Source organism: Tyto alba, unplaced genomic scaffold (genome assembly GCF_018691265.1).
Source record: "Tyto alba isolate M040663 unplaced genomic scaffold, T.alba_DEE_v4.0 Super-Scaffold_33, whole genome shotgun sequence".
Classification (NCBI taxonomy): Eukaryota; Metazoa; Chordata; class Aves; order Strigiformes; family Tytonidae; genus Tyto; species Tyto alba.
The window spans coordinates 16,176,637-16,191,154 of NW_024881308.1; the positions used below are offsets into that span (position 1 = coordinate 16,176,637).

At 62.4% G+C, this 14,518-nt stretch overlaps 1 protein-coding gene across 2 annotated transcripts; it reads left to right on the top strand.

The window, feature by feature from the left end:
- The first annotated feature begins 316 nt into the window (after positions 1-316).
- On the top strand, positions 317-13,004 carry SAMD10 (sterile alpha motif domain containing 10). 2 transcript variants are annotated; one of them, XM_042801307.1, is made up of 5 exons: positions 317-424; positions 5,746-5,930; positions 8,371-8,539; positions 9,671-9,811; positions 11,637-13,004. In XM_042801307.1, the coding sequence occupies exons 1-5, from the start codon at positions 394-396 to the stop codon at positions 11,657-11,659; spliced, it is 549 nt and encodes a 182-aa protein (XP_042657241.1). In that variant the 5' UTR covers positions 317-393; the 3' UTR covers positions 11,660-13,004. The 2 variants fall into 2 exon arrangements, with proteins under 2 accessions (XP_042657241.1, XP_042657240.1); XM_042801306.1 differs by having other exon boundaries at positions 11,680-13,004.
- Positions 13,005-14,518: the final 1,514 nt, after the last annotated feature.

Below are 14,518 nucleotides of genomic sequence, written 5' to 3' on the forward strand. Positions count from 1 at the left end.
TTCTCTGAGCAGGGATCCGGGGGGGGGACGATGCCCGCTGGCCCCCCGGGCAAGGATCCGGGGGAGAGGGATGATTCCCGATGGTCTCCGGGCAGAGGGATCCGGGGCGGGGGGATGATGCCCGGTGGTCTCCGAGAGCAAGGGATCCGGGGTGGGGTGGGACGACGATGCCCGGTGGCCCCCGGGATCCGGAGGGATGCTGGGGGCATCCTCGGGGAAGGGAGCGGGCGGCAGACGGGGCGGAGCGCCCGGGGGGAGCGGAGCGCGGCGCCGCCCCCGGCGCGGACACCGGGGCGGGGCGGGCCGGGAGCGGCCGGTGCCGGCGGCGCTGGCGGGGGGCGGGGGGGGCGCGGGGCTCCGGCCCCGCCTGAGCGCGGCCCCGCTGCGCGGAGGATGAGCTGCGGCCGGCCCAAGGACATGGAAGGTACCGGGCACGGGGGGGGGGGGTGGGGGGGGGTGGGCTCAGGTGCACGGCGGGACGCGCCTCCCCCCAGCCCCAAACGCGGCGGTCACGTCCCTTGGGGGGGCTTCCCCCTCCATCCCTCCCCCCCGGTCCTGCCCCCTCCATCCCCCCCTGGTGCTGCCGCCTTCATCCCGGGGGTCTGCCCTCCATCCCCCCCCTCCCCCGATGCTGCCTCTCCATCCCCCCCCCCCCGCCCCCGGTGCTGCCCCCTCCATCCTAGGATTCTGCCCTCCATCCCCCCCCACCCCTCCAGGCGTGCCCCCTCCCTCCTCCCCCGGTGCTGCCCCCTCCATCCCGGGGGTCTGCCCTTCATCCCACCCCCACCCAGTGCTGCCCCCTCCATCCTGGGGGTCCTTCCCTCCACATCTCCCTTTGCTGCCCTCAACATCCCAGGGAGGGTCTGTCCCCATTCCCTACCCCCAGTATTATGAGGTACCAGTGAAATGGACTGGGAGATTTGGCTGGAGAGAGGGGGTGCAGGTGCGAGGGCAGGTCAGGGCAGGCCTGGGGGTGCTGGAACAGGGCAGGACCCCCCGGGAAGCGCATGCCAAGGTGGAAGGGGGCTCGCTGCAGGCAGGGGTGTCCATGCCTGGGGGCTCCTGCGCCTGCCCCCTGCCAGGAGACCCTGCCCAGAGCCACCCCAAGGTCCTGCCTGCTGCCCTCACCCCACACTCTCTTGGGTGCCCAACCCTACAGAGATCCCCTGTCCTGGGGTGCTCGGGGACCTCCTGGCCATACCCACGGAGGGCTCAGGAGCACAGACACCCCCAAAGACTCGCACAGTTCCCCCAAAGGCCCATCCCACCGCGCAGGCAGGCAGGCAGCACCCACGTGCCCTCCCCAGCGTGCGCCCAGGGCACGGTGCTGCGCACGGGGAGGACTGAAAGGGCATCTGCCTTTTGTTCCCTTCCTCCTCCTTCCTCGGGAGGCACCAGCTGTGAGCAGCTGCCGGCTTGAGCTCCATCCCCGTGCCGGGCTCCCATCTCACCTCCGTGAGCAGAGAATTGAGAGAAATGCTGGGGCAATGCTCATGGCAGCCCAGGCCTGGGCTAAGTACGCCCCAGGGGAAGCTGGAGAAGCTTGAGGGGGTGTCAATCCGCTCTGAATGTGGTCTTGTCTTCCTCGGGGCCAGCAGGTCTTAGGGAATGGCTCAGGGCAGGATCTGGTCCATAAGGACATCCTATGGATACGGCTTCAGAGTGCCTTGGGGGTCCCAGAGAGCATCCCTGCCTCCCTGGGGGCTCCGCCAGCACAAGCAGCAGCTCTGCCCTGCACCAGGGTGAAGCCACGTGGAAGGGACAGAGGGGACTGGGGAAACGGGAATGCCAGCCGGGCTCGTGGCTCGTGCAGACACCACTAAAAGCGAGATGAGTCCCTCTCAAAGCAGAGTGGATTCCCCATCCTCAGAATCCCCGGAGAGCTCTGGTCTCATCCACCCTTCGCCCGCCTGGAGGAAGATGAGCGGGATGACCAGCTCCCTGCGAATCCTTCTGACTGCAGGCAAATCTTTTGCCCCATTTGGTGCTAAATGTCTTTCCCACCCAGACACCGGGAGCCGGGCAAACCGACAAAGACATTTTTATTCCTTGCAAAGCTTGCTCCATGCTTCTCCCAGGGCTCGCCGTTAATCCCAGGAAGCCTGACTGACCCCGGGAAGCCTGGCTGTCCCTCACGGCACCTCCCTGCAGACACATCCCCAGTGAGAGGGCAGGTCTGTGGGACACCCACACGTGTGATGGTGTCAAAGACACGAGGATGTGCCTGAGGCCGTGCCAGGAAGCGGTGGCAGAGGAGGGAGCTGGGCTCCCTTCTCCGTGCCTCTGCCTGCTCCTTCTGCAGCTTGGCTGCTCTCTGCCTCTCCAGCACAGGTCCCGGGCACCTGCGGAGAAGGCAGGCAGCACCCCCGGAAAGTCAGCTCGAATCTGGTTTGCTGGTAGCAATCACCCCTCGCCCACCTTGGGTCCAGCCTGGGGATGCTGTCGTTGGTTCATGCTGCCACGTCCTGCCCCGAGGTCTCCATCCCCGGGGGGTTTCCTGTCCCTCTCCCCAGCAGTGACTGCTGCTGCTCTGAGCCTCTCCAGCGGCTCACGTTTCACCAGCCATAAAAGTGTCTGGAGAAGGAAAAGGAGCGGCGGCGTGCCGGGTGAGGAGGGGGGAGCCGGGTCTGTCCCTGCTGCTGCCGCAGACCCCAGCCCAGTGCCCGGAGCAGGCGGCTGCTGGTCGCCCTGCGGTGCACCTGACCCCTGGCCTCCCCATCTGCCTGTCCTGTGCGGCTGGAGAGGTGCCCAAAATGGATCCAAGAGCCACTGAGAGAAAACGAGCCGGCAGCGATCCCCCAGCCCGCGAGCAGGCGGTGGGGTGTCCATCGCACGGGGCCGTGACCGTGCCAGCTTTGGCTGCAGGCACAGACGGTGCCGAGCCCTGCTTGGGAAGGATGCTCAGCACCACGCTCCCTCTTTTCTTTTCCTCCTTCACCCCCAAAAGCCCCAAGCCACCGGTGACCCCGGTGCTGCCACGCATGATTTTGCCACGGCTCCGCTCAGCCCGAGGGTGCTTTGATGCCCGGCGGGTCCGGTGTCTCCCACAGCAGCCCCCCAGGCTTCCCATCCATCCCAGTGCCAGCTGGCCCTGCTGTGGGATTAGGCGGGAGCACGCGGGGAAAACGCGGAGCATCTCTCCGGATCAAACGCCCACGGGGCAGCGGGGAGGGGGGTGTAATTCACCCCCCCACCCCTCCCTGTGCGAGGCCAACTGGGGGCTGCCTGTCAGAGGAGCCAGGGCGAGCGTGCGGCCCCGGTTTATTGGCGGCGGGAGGGAGGGAGGCGATCGGGGGAGTCAGTCAGGTGCGGACGAGGTATGAGGGGAGGCAGGGATGGAGCCGCGCTCGTGACAGCCAGTGCTGCCGAGCGCCCGCACGCATCCCTCCTCCCGCCGAGATGCAGCAGGGCTGGCCATCCCTCTGCTGCGTCTCCACCATCCGCAGCTCGCAGGGACCACCCAAGCCAGGTGGGGGGGGGGGGGGGGGGGGGGGGGCTGCGGGGCACGGCTGGGGGGGCTGCGGGGCGAGCGGGGTTTTTGGGGGGGGATGCTGCGTGTCCGTGCCCAGCCGGCAAACACAGCCTCTGGCTCGGGAGAAAGAGGAGCGGAGGGGATGGAGGGTGGTTGGGGGGCTCGGGGAGATGCTGTGGTTGCTCCTGTGTAGGGCAAGGGGGGGAAAGGAGAGTCCGTGTCCCTGCGTGGAGCCAGACCGGGGGCTGCCCCGCCGCAGGGCTCCTCTGCCCCCGTTTTTCCCTTGCTCCGAAGTGCTCCCGCATGCCCTGGGTCACCCTCACCCACGGTGAGTGCCGCCCGGAGCTGGGAAAGTTGGGACTCAAGGGCTGGACTGGGGGAGCAGGAGGCTGCGGGGGAGCTGCTGGGGGAGCTGCTGGGGGCTCTGGGCTCCGGGGCGGCAGCCGCTACCCCCCGACAGGAGCGGTGCCGCCGGCATTCCCAGCCCTGCCTTTCTTCTCGGCTTGTTTTTCCCTTCATCTTTCCCCCCTCTCTCCCATCTGCTCTCGCTCCGGCTCTCTCGCCTCCAGCCCTGTTTGCTGGAGGAGCGTAGATGCCCCCGTCCTGCTGCTGCTGGCAGATGCCCTATAGTCCCCTATGGATATAGGTCCTGGTGATGGCCAGACCCCCCCTTTCCCTGCCCCTCCCTAACTGAGCCTTTCTGCAGCAAGTCCTGGGGAAGCCCCGGCACAGCCAAAGGACACGGCTCTGGCACCAGCCCCTCCAGACCTGCCGGGTCCATATCTGCCCCCAGAACCCGGCGGGACGGGCAGTTTCCAGCTCAGCACGGCCACGGCAGGGCCGGGTACTTGGAGGGGCTGGGGGTATCTCAGGCACCCTTGGCTGGAGGGAGCACAACCCGCTGCGGTCCTCACCCGCCGGATCCAGGGTGTCTGAGGCTGTAGGAAGCCATCAGAGACATCCCCACTGCCCGAGACAGACAGAGACCACCCCTGTCTCTGCTCGACACCGAGCCTCTCCGTGGATCGCCCTTCAGCTTGTTTTCTGTAAAAACCCTCGCCTCCCCAGCGAGGTCAGGTCCCCTGCCTCAGTTTCCCCATGGCAACGCTTGTCGCTGGGTGTGTTTAAGGAGCAAGGCGGTGTGATGCGGTTTGGATATCCTGGGACACATTGACAACCATTTCCTGCTCCGTTTCGACTTCTTTTGGCCAGCCTCCTCTTGCGTGAAGGTGTGCTCGACACGTCTCTTTGCAACCTCTTCCCTCTTAAAACCCACTGATTATGAAAATGAGCTGCTGCGCGTTTTCTCCAGCCCTTCTGTTCTCCCAGGGTGGGTTATCCCCAGAGGTGAATCTCCTTCGGGTGCTGCTCTGCTTTTGGTGGTCTCATGACTTGCTCGGTTTGCTGTGGTGGGAGCAGGTGAGCTGGGGGATGCTCTGGTCTTTGTTTCTGAGGATCAGCGCTGCTTATGTCAAGCCAGATGGCTTTTCTCTGGCACAGATGAACACAGGAGACCCTAATACCCACGTGTCCCCCGTCCCACAGTAGCCGGGTCCCTTCACCCCCACGGAAAGCTTCGCATCCTCATTGCAACCCCAATGCCCCCAGCTTATTAAAACGCAAGGGGTGAGGGACAAAAACTACTTGTTGTGGGAAAATGGCTCTTTGTGGGTTGTTATTGATGGGCTGGCACGTGTTTGGCCATCGCTTGGGTGCAAAGGTTTGGGCACCAGCGGGGCAGCAGCCATCCCCAGCACCCCACGGTCTGTGCTGGGGGGGACACCAACCTGCGTCCCCTTCTCCATTCGGCTGCCTAGGGTGGGGGGGGGTTTATCTGCTCCCCGTCCCTCAGTGGTGGCAGTTTAAAGTCCACGGAAAGTGGCCCTTCCCCTTCTCCCCCCTCCCGGCGTCTCGCCCAGCAGTGGCGAGCAGGTTATAAACCGCGTGGCGAAGATCAGCTGCAGGTGTCCTCCCCCCCCCCCCCCCCCCGTCTGCTGGGCAGGCGGGTGTCAAAACAAGCATCGCTCGCGAGGGCTTTGTGTAGGCAAACATCTTGCTGGCGCCTGCTAGCTCCCGGCGGGTTCGTGGGCTGATGGTTTTTCTCCCTGGCAATGGGATGGGAAGGCTGGATGGGGCAGGTTTTGGCTTGGGGGGGGGGGGGTGGGTACAGCCAAGCTCAGTAGGTCCCATGGGGGTAGAAAAGGTGTTTTTAGGTGCCCAAACACGGGGTGGAGGGGCACTGTGGCCGTCTCTCACCCTCCTTCCCTCCGCAGCCACCGCCGCTCACATCAGCTTCTGCCGCAGCCTCCTGGAGCACACGGTTTCGGCCGAAAACCTCAGCTACCGCCTGCAGAGGAACCCGGGCAGCAGCCTCACCTGGCACGACGGCCGGAGCCAGCGGGCCGACGGCGGCAGGACCGTCAAGCTCCTGCGGCAGCCGGGCACCGAGGGCTCGCAGGTACCTGCCGGGCTCCCCTGCACCCCCCCGGCCCCTGTGCCGGGGCTGCCCAGGCTCGTGTGTCCCCCCCCCCCCATCCTGTTGATTCCCCGCAGGAGCATCTCTCCTTTCTCTGCAGGATCAGGCCTTCAGATCCCATTTTGCTGAAAGCCCTCGTGGTTATTGGGCATTTAATTATAGTAATAGATATAAATATAAACATTTAATCATTATCATCAGGCTAGGGGCTGTGCTGGGGTGAAATCTGTGCATCACCTCCCTCCGCATCTGGAGCTGGGACTTAAGACAGTTTTGCAGTCATCATGCCAGAACCAAATTCTTTATAGGACGTTAAAACCCCTGAGCGCTTTTAGGCAGGTTTGGGTCACTGTCCTCCTAAAATTGTGAATTTTATTTCAGTCAGGAGGCTGCGAGCCAAAGGTTTCCAGCCATTTGCCACTGCCCTGCTTCTGCACAGCCGTGGGAAGGAGCGTTTTCCCCGTGAGCAGCTCCCAGTTTTTCCCAACCCCTTTGTAACAGCCTGGGAGTGGCGTTCAGGGCAGCACATCCAGCTGGTGACCGCTGGAAAGAAAATGGGGGAGATTGGCCTGCCCAGCTTCCAGCCTTCAACGTGGAGATGCTTTTGCATCTTAAAGGCCTGGCTGGTTTGTTACCGGGGGAGAGCAGAGTCCCTGCAGGGCCGGGCACAGCCCCATCATCACGCTGTGATGCTCACAGGAGTGGCAGCTCCGGAGCTGGGGTGTGGGGGGGTGTCCCCTGTCTTGGTGGCACTGTCCCCATCGCCCCTCCAGGCTCCCCAGCGGCTCCTTCCCTCTCAAACCTCTGCGAAAAGCGGGGGGACCAGCGCTGCTGCCTGCGCGGGGACACGCCAGCCGCTCGCCGGCTGCCGGCTGCGTTCGTCATGGCTCTCCCCCCGCCTGCCTCCTGGAGGGGATTTGGCAGGGAGAAAGGCTTTAATTTTGCCATAAGCAAGGAAAAACACCCAAGAGGAGGGAGGTGATGCGAGTTGCTCCTTGCAGGGCTCCAACCACCCTGCTCCCACCCAGCCACCTCCTGCCTCCCCCGCCGGAGCAGCCTCCGAGCCCTCCCGCCCGCCCTCCTCAACACCGGCGCTCAATATTCACGGCTGAGGGTTTATCAGAGAGACAGCACAGCTCAACCGGCTGGAAAACGAGCCTGTGATTTATTACACCTCCCCCGCCCACTCAGGGACCCGCCGGGGCAGGTGGGGGGGCTTTGCCCACCGCTGTGGAGGATGCCCCCCCCCCCCGCCCCGAGCCGGCAGCGCAGGGTTTAGGGATGCTGAGGTGGGTCCCCGGCGTGGGGCTGTGTCTGCTGGGCGAAGCGTTTGCAGACGCGAGCGTGCCCAGGGAAATTGCAGGTTGTTTGTCACCTCTCCCCCCCTCCCGCCCCCCATGCCTCGGAGGGTTAGTTGGGTAATAGCTGCGGGAAGCTCGTGGGAAGCGCACGGGGGGGGGGGGAGCTCGCTGTTATTTCCCCCCAGCCCCTCTGCTTCTCATCATCGCTCGTTAGCGAAGCCGGAGCAAATCGCCTCCTCCAGCCCACGGCACGCTCTCCGGCACGCTCAGCCGAGTGTGAAGGAGCCCATCAACCATGGCAGGCAGGGCTGCTGCTGCGGGCCCATGGCTCCAGGGATGTGTCGGGGGGGGGATCAGGCAGCTACTGGGGGGGGTCCCCCCTAAAAGCGGGGTTTGGGTTGGTTGGGAAACCAAATCGTGCGCATCGTCTATCGCATTTTCCATCTGTGTTGGAGGCGGACTCCTTGGTGATTAACTTACAGCCTCCCAACTTTGCCTCCTTCCCTCTCGCTCGAATGTCCCCAGGTGAGCTCTGCTTGGGGAAAAGTCCCTTTCCAAGCCCAAATGCTCCCCTGGGTGCAGCAGCAGCTCCTGCCAGGGCTCTGCGGGGTGACCAGTGTCCAGCACGGGGCCAGGGGAGACGTCCTGGGCCCCACCGCCCTCCGCCACCTCCTCTTTGGCATCTCTCAGGGCCATGTCATTAGTGCCAGTAACCGTGGCGTGTCTGAAGTCCCTGTTCCACTAATTATCCCTGCTCCTCTATTAGGCACGCTTTATTAGCCAATTTTTGCACATGGAGGTCAGCAGTGGCAATTAATGCTTTGGGGAACCGGATTGCCAGGGTCCCCACCATCACAGCCGTCACCCACGTCCAGGACACGGCAGAGGCAGAGGCTGATGCAGAAACGTGCCGGCATGGGAAAGGTCAACAGCGCCTGGACAACTCCCTCGCCAGTTCCTCTGCTGCTGCTGTTTTGCAGGGACTCCAGAGGGTTCAAAGCCAAAGTGTGCCAGCATCGCTCAGCATCTCCCCCGTCCCCGTGGGCTGACCTCCCAGCCGAGGCATTCTCCTTCTCACGGGGCCGAATCCCACCCACCCTCTCCCCTCTCGCTCCCCCCAGGGCCGTGCCTGTGACCACTATGGCATCTACCATACCAGCCCCACGCTGGGCAGCCTGGCCAAGCCAGTGGTGCTCTGGACCCAGCAGGATGTGTGCAAATGGCTGAAGAAGCACTGCCCACATAATTATCTCATCTACGTCGAGGCATTCTCCCACCACGCCATCACAGGTATGGTAGACACCACCACTTATTCACCAGTATTAATTGCCATTAGCAAGTGCTCCTGAGAAATAGTTGTTTGGAGGTTTGTGGTTCAGACGACAGACATTTCTGTCCCCTCTCCCCACGGAGGGGTAGCTGGGGTGAGAGGTGCCCCACGGCACCGGGCACGGGGACACCCACCCGGGCTGGGGAGGAGGCATCTGGCACCGAGGTGAGCTCCAGAACAGGCTGGAGGTTGTTTAAAATGAGCGTAGGGGAAACTGTGGTTCATAAAATGGGGAAGAGTCTTCTCCTCGCCTAGATTAATACAACAAGAATATTTTAAATACTGAAAATTTTCTGCAGAAGAGGAAAGATCTCTGACCACCTGGAGTCCAAGTTGCAAATGTCTTTGTCCGGGTCTGAATCCAACTCCCACACAAGTCCTTGGAGGATGCTTTCCTCTAGGACCTGCTCCCTCCCCTTTGCCCCTCGGGGACAGTGGCTTTGACCTCTACATATGAACATCATCCAAGTCCAACGGCGATGTGTGCGTGGCCGGGCAGAGCTCTGCCAGGGCCAGGAGAAAGCAGCAGGGCAAGGGAGTGCTGGGGCTGCCCGGGAGGGATGCAATGCAAAGCCCTAATGCAAGAGCTGAGCCAGCCCTTGCATGGGAAACAAAAGCAGCATTAGCAAATGTACGCTGGGAAATAAGGACAAAAGGTGGTTGTAAATCCCACGTCTAATAGCCCCCGGACTGGAGGAGAGTGGCTTGCCGGGGACGGTGGCGGCGATGCTAATGTGTTTTGATGGGTACCCCCATTCCTCGGGGACAGCCAGCCTGCGCGGGGACCGCGGGCTTGGAAAAACATCTCCTGATGCGGGAGGTGGAGGGGAGAAATGGAAAGCCTGCGGGGATGGGTTACGTGGTGGCTGGAGCCAGTACCTGTCCGGAGGCTGGGCACCTCGAGCTGCCACCCGGTGCTCTCCGAAAGCGGGGCTGCCTGTGGGGCTTCTCCATCCCTGTGGGTCCAGGTGGTGAAAGAGCAATTTAGGATTTCTTCCCTTTTCCCCCCTTCCTTGTTCCCACGGGAAGACGGGCTCCCGTTTGAGTTGCGCTTTCCCGGTGCGGCGCGGCGCTGCCGGCCGTGTTTGCAGGTCGGGCGCTGCTGCGGCTGAACGGGGAGAAGCTGCAGCGCATGGGCATCGCTCACGAGGCGCAGCGGCAGGAGGTCCTGCAGCAGGTCCTGCAGCTCCAGGTGCGCGAAGAGGTCCGAAACCTGCAGCTGCTCAGCCAAGGTAGGGTCGGAGGGAGGTCCGGGCGGGGAGAGAGGCCGTGAAGCCCGACCCTGGGGAGGTTGTGCCCCTCTGGCAGCCGGCCGGATAAGCAGAGTGGTGGCGGAGCGGTTGCCAAAGCCGGAGGCGCCCACCTGCACGTGGCTGGTGCAATCGCAGCCCCGGGCTGTGGCTGCGGGTGGGGGTGTGGAGCGCAGGTTGGGGTGCACAGGGACAGGCTGGGGTGCAGAGGTTGCGATGCATAAGGACAAACGAGTGTGTGGGACAGGCTGAGGTGCACAGGGAGGTGTTGGGGTGCACAGGGACAGGCTGGGGTGCACAGGGAGGGGTTGGGGTGCACAGGGACAGGCTGGGGTGCACAGGGAGGGGTTGGGGTGCACAGGGAGGGGTTGGGGTGCACAGGGACAGGCTGGGGTGCACAGGGAGGGGTTGGGGTGCACAGGGACAGGCTGGGGTGCACAGGGACAGGCCGGGGTGCACAGGGAGGAGTTAGGGTGCACAGGGACAGGCCGGGGTGCACTGGTTGTGATGCATAAGGACAAACGAGTGTGTGGGACAGGCTGGGGTGCACAGGGAGGAGTTAGGGTGCACAGGGACAGGCTGGGGTGCACAGGGAGGGGTTGGGGTGCACAGGGACAGGCTGGGGTGCACAGGGAGGGGTTGGGGTGCACAGGGAGGGGTTGGGGTGCACAGGGACAGGCTGGGGTGCACAGGGAGGGGTTGGGGTGCACAGGGACAGGCTGGGGTGCACAGGGACAGGCCGGGGTGCACAGGGAGGAGTTAGGGTGCACAGGGACAGGCCGGGGTGCACAGGTTGCGATGCATAAGGACAAATGAGTGTGTGGGACAGGCTGGGGTGCACAGGGGCAGGCTGGGGTGCAAAGGTTGCGATGCATAAGGACAAACGGGTGTGTGGGACAGGCTGGGGTGCACAGGGACAGGCTGGGGTGCACAGGGACAGGCTGGCGTGTACAGGTTGTGGTGCACAAGGGCAAACGGGTGTGTGGGACAGGCTGGGGTGCACAGGGAGGGGTTGGGGTGCACAGGGAGGGTTTGGGGTGCACAGGGACAAGCTGGGGTGCACAGGGACAGGCTGGGGTGCCCTGGTTGCGGTGCACAAGGATAAACTGGTGCGTGGGACAGGCTGTGGTGCACAGGGACAAGCTGGGGTGCACAAGGAGGAGTTGGGGTGCACAGGGACAAGCTGGGGTGCACAGGGACAGGCTGGGGTGCACAAGGAGGAGTTGGGGTGCACAGGGACAAGCTGGGGTGCACAGGGACAGGCTGGGGTGCACAGGGAGGAGTTGGGGTGCACAGGGACAAGCTGGGGTGCACAGGGAGGAGTTGTGGTGCACAGGGAAGGGTTGGGGTGCACAGGGAGGGGTTGGGGTGCACAGGGACAGGTTGTGGTGCACAGGTTGCAATGCACAAAGACAAACTGTGGTGTGTGGGACAGTCTGGGGTGCACAGGGAAGGGTTGGGGTGCACAGGGACAGGTTGCAGTGCACGGTTTGTGATGCACAGGGACAAGCTGGGGTGCGCAGTTTGGGGTGCACTGGGACGAGTTGTGGTGCACTGGTTGTGGTGCAGAGGTTATAGTGCACTGAGCTGGGTTTTGGTGCTCAGGGACAGGCTGTGGTGCACAGTTGTCCTGGGTTGAGTGAGTGGTGGAGTTTTTTGGTGGCAGGGGAGGGGGCTATAGGGGTGGCCAAAATCCATTAGCGGCCTTTTGCGTGGAAGGGATGGGATTCTCCAGGGCTGGCAGTGAGTGAGCAGGAACGTGCCACCCTGCAGGCTGTTTATTCCTTCCTCTCCCACCTTGTTCCAGCTTCTTTTGGAAATGTCTCCTAGCTGATCCGTCTGTTTGGCAGATTGCACCAACACTGTGAACCGAGCACCTCTGGGATGGGCTGTGCACCGCCGATATGAGACCTGAGCCGCACACTTGGAATACGAAGAGACAGCTTCCCAGCCACTCCGAGGCTTCTCTCCTTCTTCTTCTCTCTCTTTCTTTTTTACGAATGCATTTCTGTGCAGAGATGGGAGGTCTCCTCCAGCAGACGTGGCTCTTGGCTGGAGGAAAATTAGCAAAACAGCCGCTGGGACAGACAAACTTTTGCCCACCTGAGCCTGAGGGTTCACAGGGAAAGAGATGGAAAAAAGGAGATGACGACAGGCAGGGCTCAGCACTGCGGACAAATCGAGCGCGGTTATTCCAGGGACGGCTCAGAGCCATGCACAGGAAGGTGAAGCCTTATGCACATGGGCGACATCCCAGCACCCGGCAGCTCGTGTCCATACCTCGGAGCTTATTTAGGGAACTTTAGTTTTCTCTTCAGACCGGGCTGTCTTCCAGCATCCTAGGAGGTAACGTTACCAGTAGCAAATAAGATGACCCGACCAGCCAAAAAAAAAAAAAAAAAAAAAAAAAATTAAAAGCCAAGCCACCAGCACCCGGCTCCACTTGGTGAGTTAAAAAGGGAGCTGAGTCATCGGAGCTGGAAAATCCGGGAGCAAAGGCAGGGTGGGTGTGCCAGGAGGGTGCCATGCCAGGAGCTCGTCCTTCATCCGTCCCCGTTTGCGGGCAGACGGGGCAGGCGGTGCAGGGGCCGGGAGGGAGCAGCCGGGGGTGCTGCCCGGGTGGTGCTGGGTGCTGCCCGGGGTGAGGCTGGGGGTTCCCGGCTGCCAGATCCACCCGTCCACCCCAGCCCCGATGCCCGGTCGTGCTCCCTCCCACGCCCTCCTCGCTCCCACCGGCTCTTTGCAGCGCTCTGCTCCTCCGGGCATTTGCAAATGCTCGTCCCAACCTCCTGCCCAGGGGATGGTGACGGTGCCACAGAACTCCAGCACCGTCCTGGTGACCCAGCTCGTCATTAAGGTGAAGCAACGCTTGTTGTTACATCCCCCACCACCACCTGAACCCCCCCTGTCCAGAGCCACAGACCGCTCATGCGGGCAGGTAAGGAACAACCGAGGATTTAGGGACAGGGTGGACACTTGTCACCTCCCCACATTCCCCCTCTGATGATGAGGGCAGGGCTGCAGAGTGTGTGTGTGGGGGGGAGGTGACCCAAAACAGCAGCACCCCGAAACCCCTTGGGCATTGGAGCTGGCAGGGATGTGGAGGCAGGTCAGGGTGGCCCCCCCAAGCCAGGCACCCACCCCCCACCCCCCTGCTCCTCTGCTGGTAATAAAATAAGAGACTGTTATTTTAACTTTTTTCTCTTCTGACTCTTCCCACGCCTCAACCTGCGCCGTGGGTTTGGTCCCTCCAGCCCTTCCCGGAGATGCTCAGGAGATGTCTAGAGCCCTAAATCCCCCGGGGACAAACACCTCCACGAGGGACGGGGGGGTCCCAACGGGTGGGAACAAGCCTCAAGCGTGAGGGGGTTGCCAGTATTTAAATCACCTTTCTGCTCCACAGAACCTCTGAGAATTGAGAGGCTGTTAATCTTTGCTGGCAGGCAGCGGGCCCGGGGCAGCTGGGGGGATTTGGGGTTGTAGTTACCATTCCGGCCCAGATAATCACTGGTGGCAAAGCGAAGGTCTCCGAAGCTCGTTTGTGAGTGGGATGGGGGAGCGTGGGGCTGCGGGCAGGGTTAAGGTTAAAGCAGCCAGCAGCGGAGCCTGGGGCTGGTGCAGGGCAGCCCGGTGTCATCCCCATCCCGTCGCGGTGACACGGCTCCTCAGTGAAGGAGCTGGGAGATTTCCGCGGGGGTGGGATCAAAGAGGGGCTGAAAATGTGCTGTTTGCCCACAGCTGGCAAAAATAGCGCTTGCACCCCCAGGTTTTTTGTCTCCCCCCTAAAATCTCCAAGAAAAGCTGTCCCCGGAGCCCTCCAGGCAGCCTTAAGGTGTCAGTGGGGCAGGATGCTCCAGAGATTTGCCTCCAGGATTTGGAGGGCAGGAACCCCCCAGGGCTTGGACCCCCCCAAGCACTGACTGAGGCTGGATGGGGGGGTTTCCAGCCAGTGCCTGGCTCGAGGCATGGGGGAGGATGTGGTGGGGCCCGGGCAGGATGCGGGATGCACGGAGCATCCTCAGTCTCCGGCTGTGGTGGCTGTGCTGAGTCCCCGGGGTGGGTTGTACAAGGCCCACGTGATGGAAAGGCCTCAGAAACAAAATCTGGTTCTCAAACTGTTTTGGTTTGGGTAACGGATTCACCTAATGGTACTCGGATTCAAGCAGGTGAATTCACTCTCCTGCACCAGGGTGATTTCCACGACGCCAGCATTGCCGAAGGAGTTTATAACTCACATCCATCACCCTCAGAGGAGGGGTTTGGTGCTGGGCTGAAGGAAAAGCCTCCAAATTTCCCACATTCAGATTTCCTGCAAATTTCCAAAATCCGGATTTCCCCCAACTGACAGAAAGGCATCACCTGGTCTGCAACAGAGAGACCCAGACCACGGCAGCCACCCTCTCCCCGCTCCCTGCGTGTCAGTTGGACCTCGCCAGTGGGTAATTCCCATTTGAGCTTTGCCGTGACGGGGACGGAGAGGGGGCTGCAACCCCCAGGCTCTATCCGCAGGGAACCGGCTTCGGGGTTTTGCTGTGTGCCGCCCCTGCCCCCCTGAGGACACAGAAATGGGAATTTTACTCCTCTGCCCACACTGACCTTTTCAAAAATGCAGGGCAATTGACTCTTCTCACCTCACTAGAACTTCACGAGCAACAAAGCGGGGGGGAATTTACTGAATTTTAAGAAAAG

Excerpts from the sequence above, each read along its gene's own strand:
- SAMD10 (XM_042801306.1), top strand. The coding sequence starts at position 394 with ATGAGCTGCGGCCGGCCCAAGGACATGGAAG. Across the intron at positions 425-5,745 it reads CCGGCCCAAGGACATGGAAG|CCACCGCCGCTCACATCAGC; the intron begins GTACCGGGCACG and ends TTCCCTCCGCAG. Across the intron at positions 5,931-8,370 it reads CGGGCACCGAGGGCTCGCAG|GGCCGTGCCTGTGACCACTA; the intron begins GTACCTGCCGGG and ends CGCTCCCCCCAG.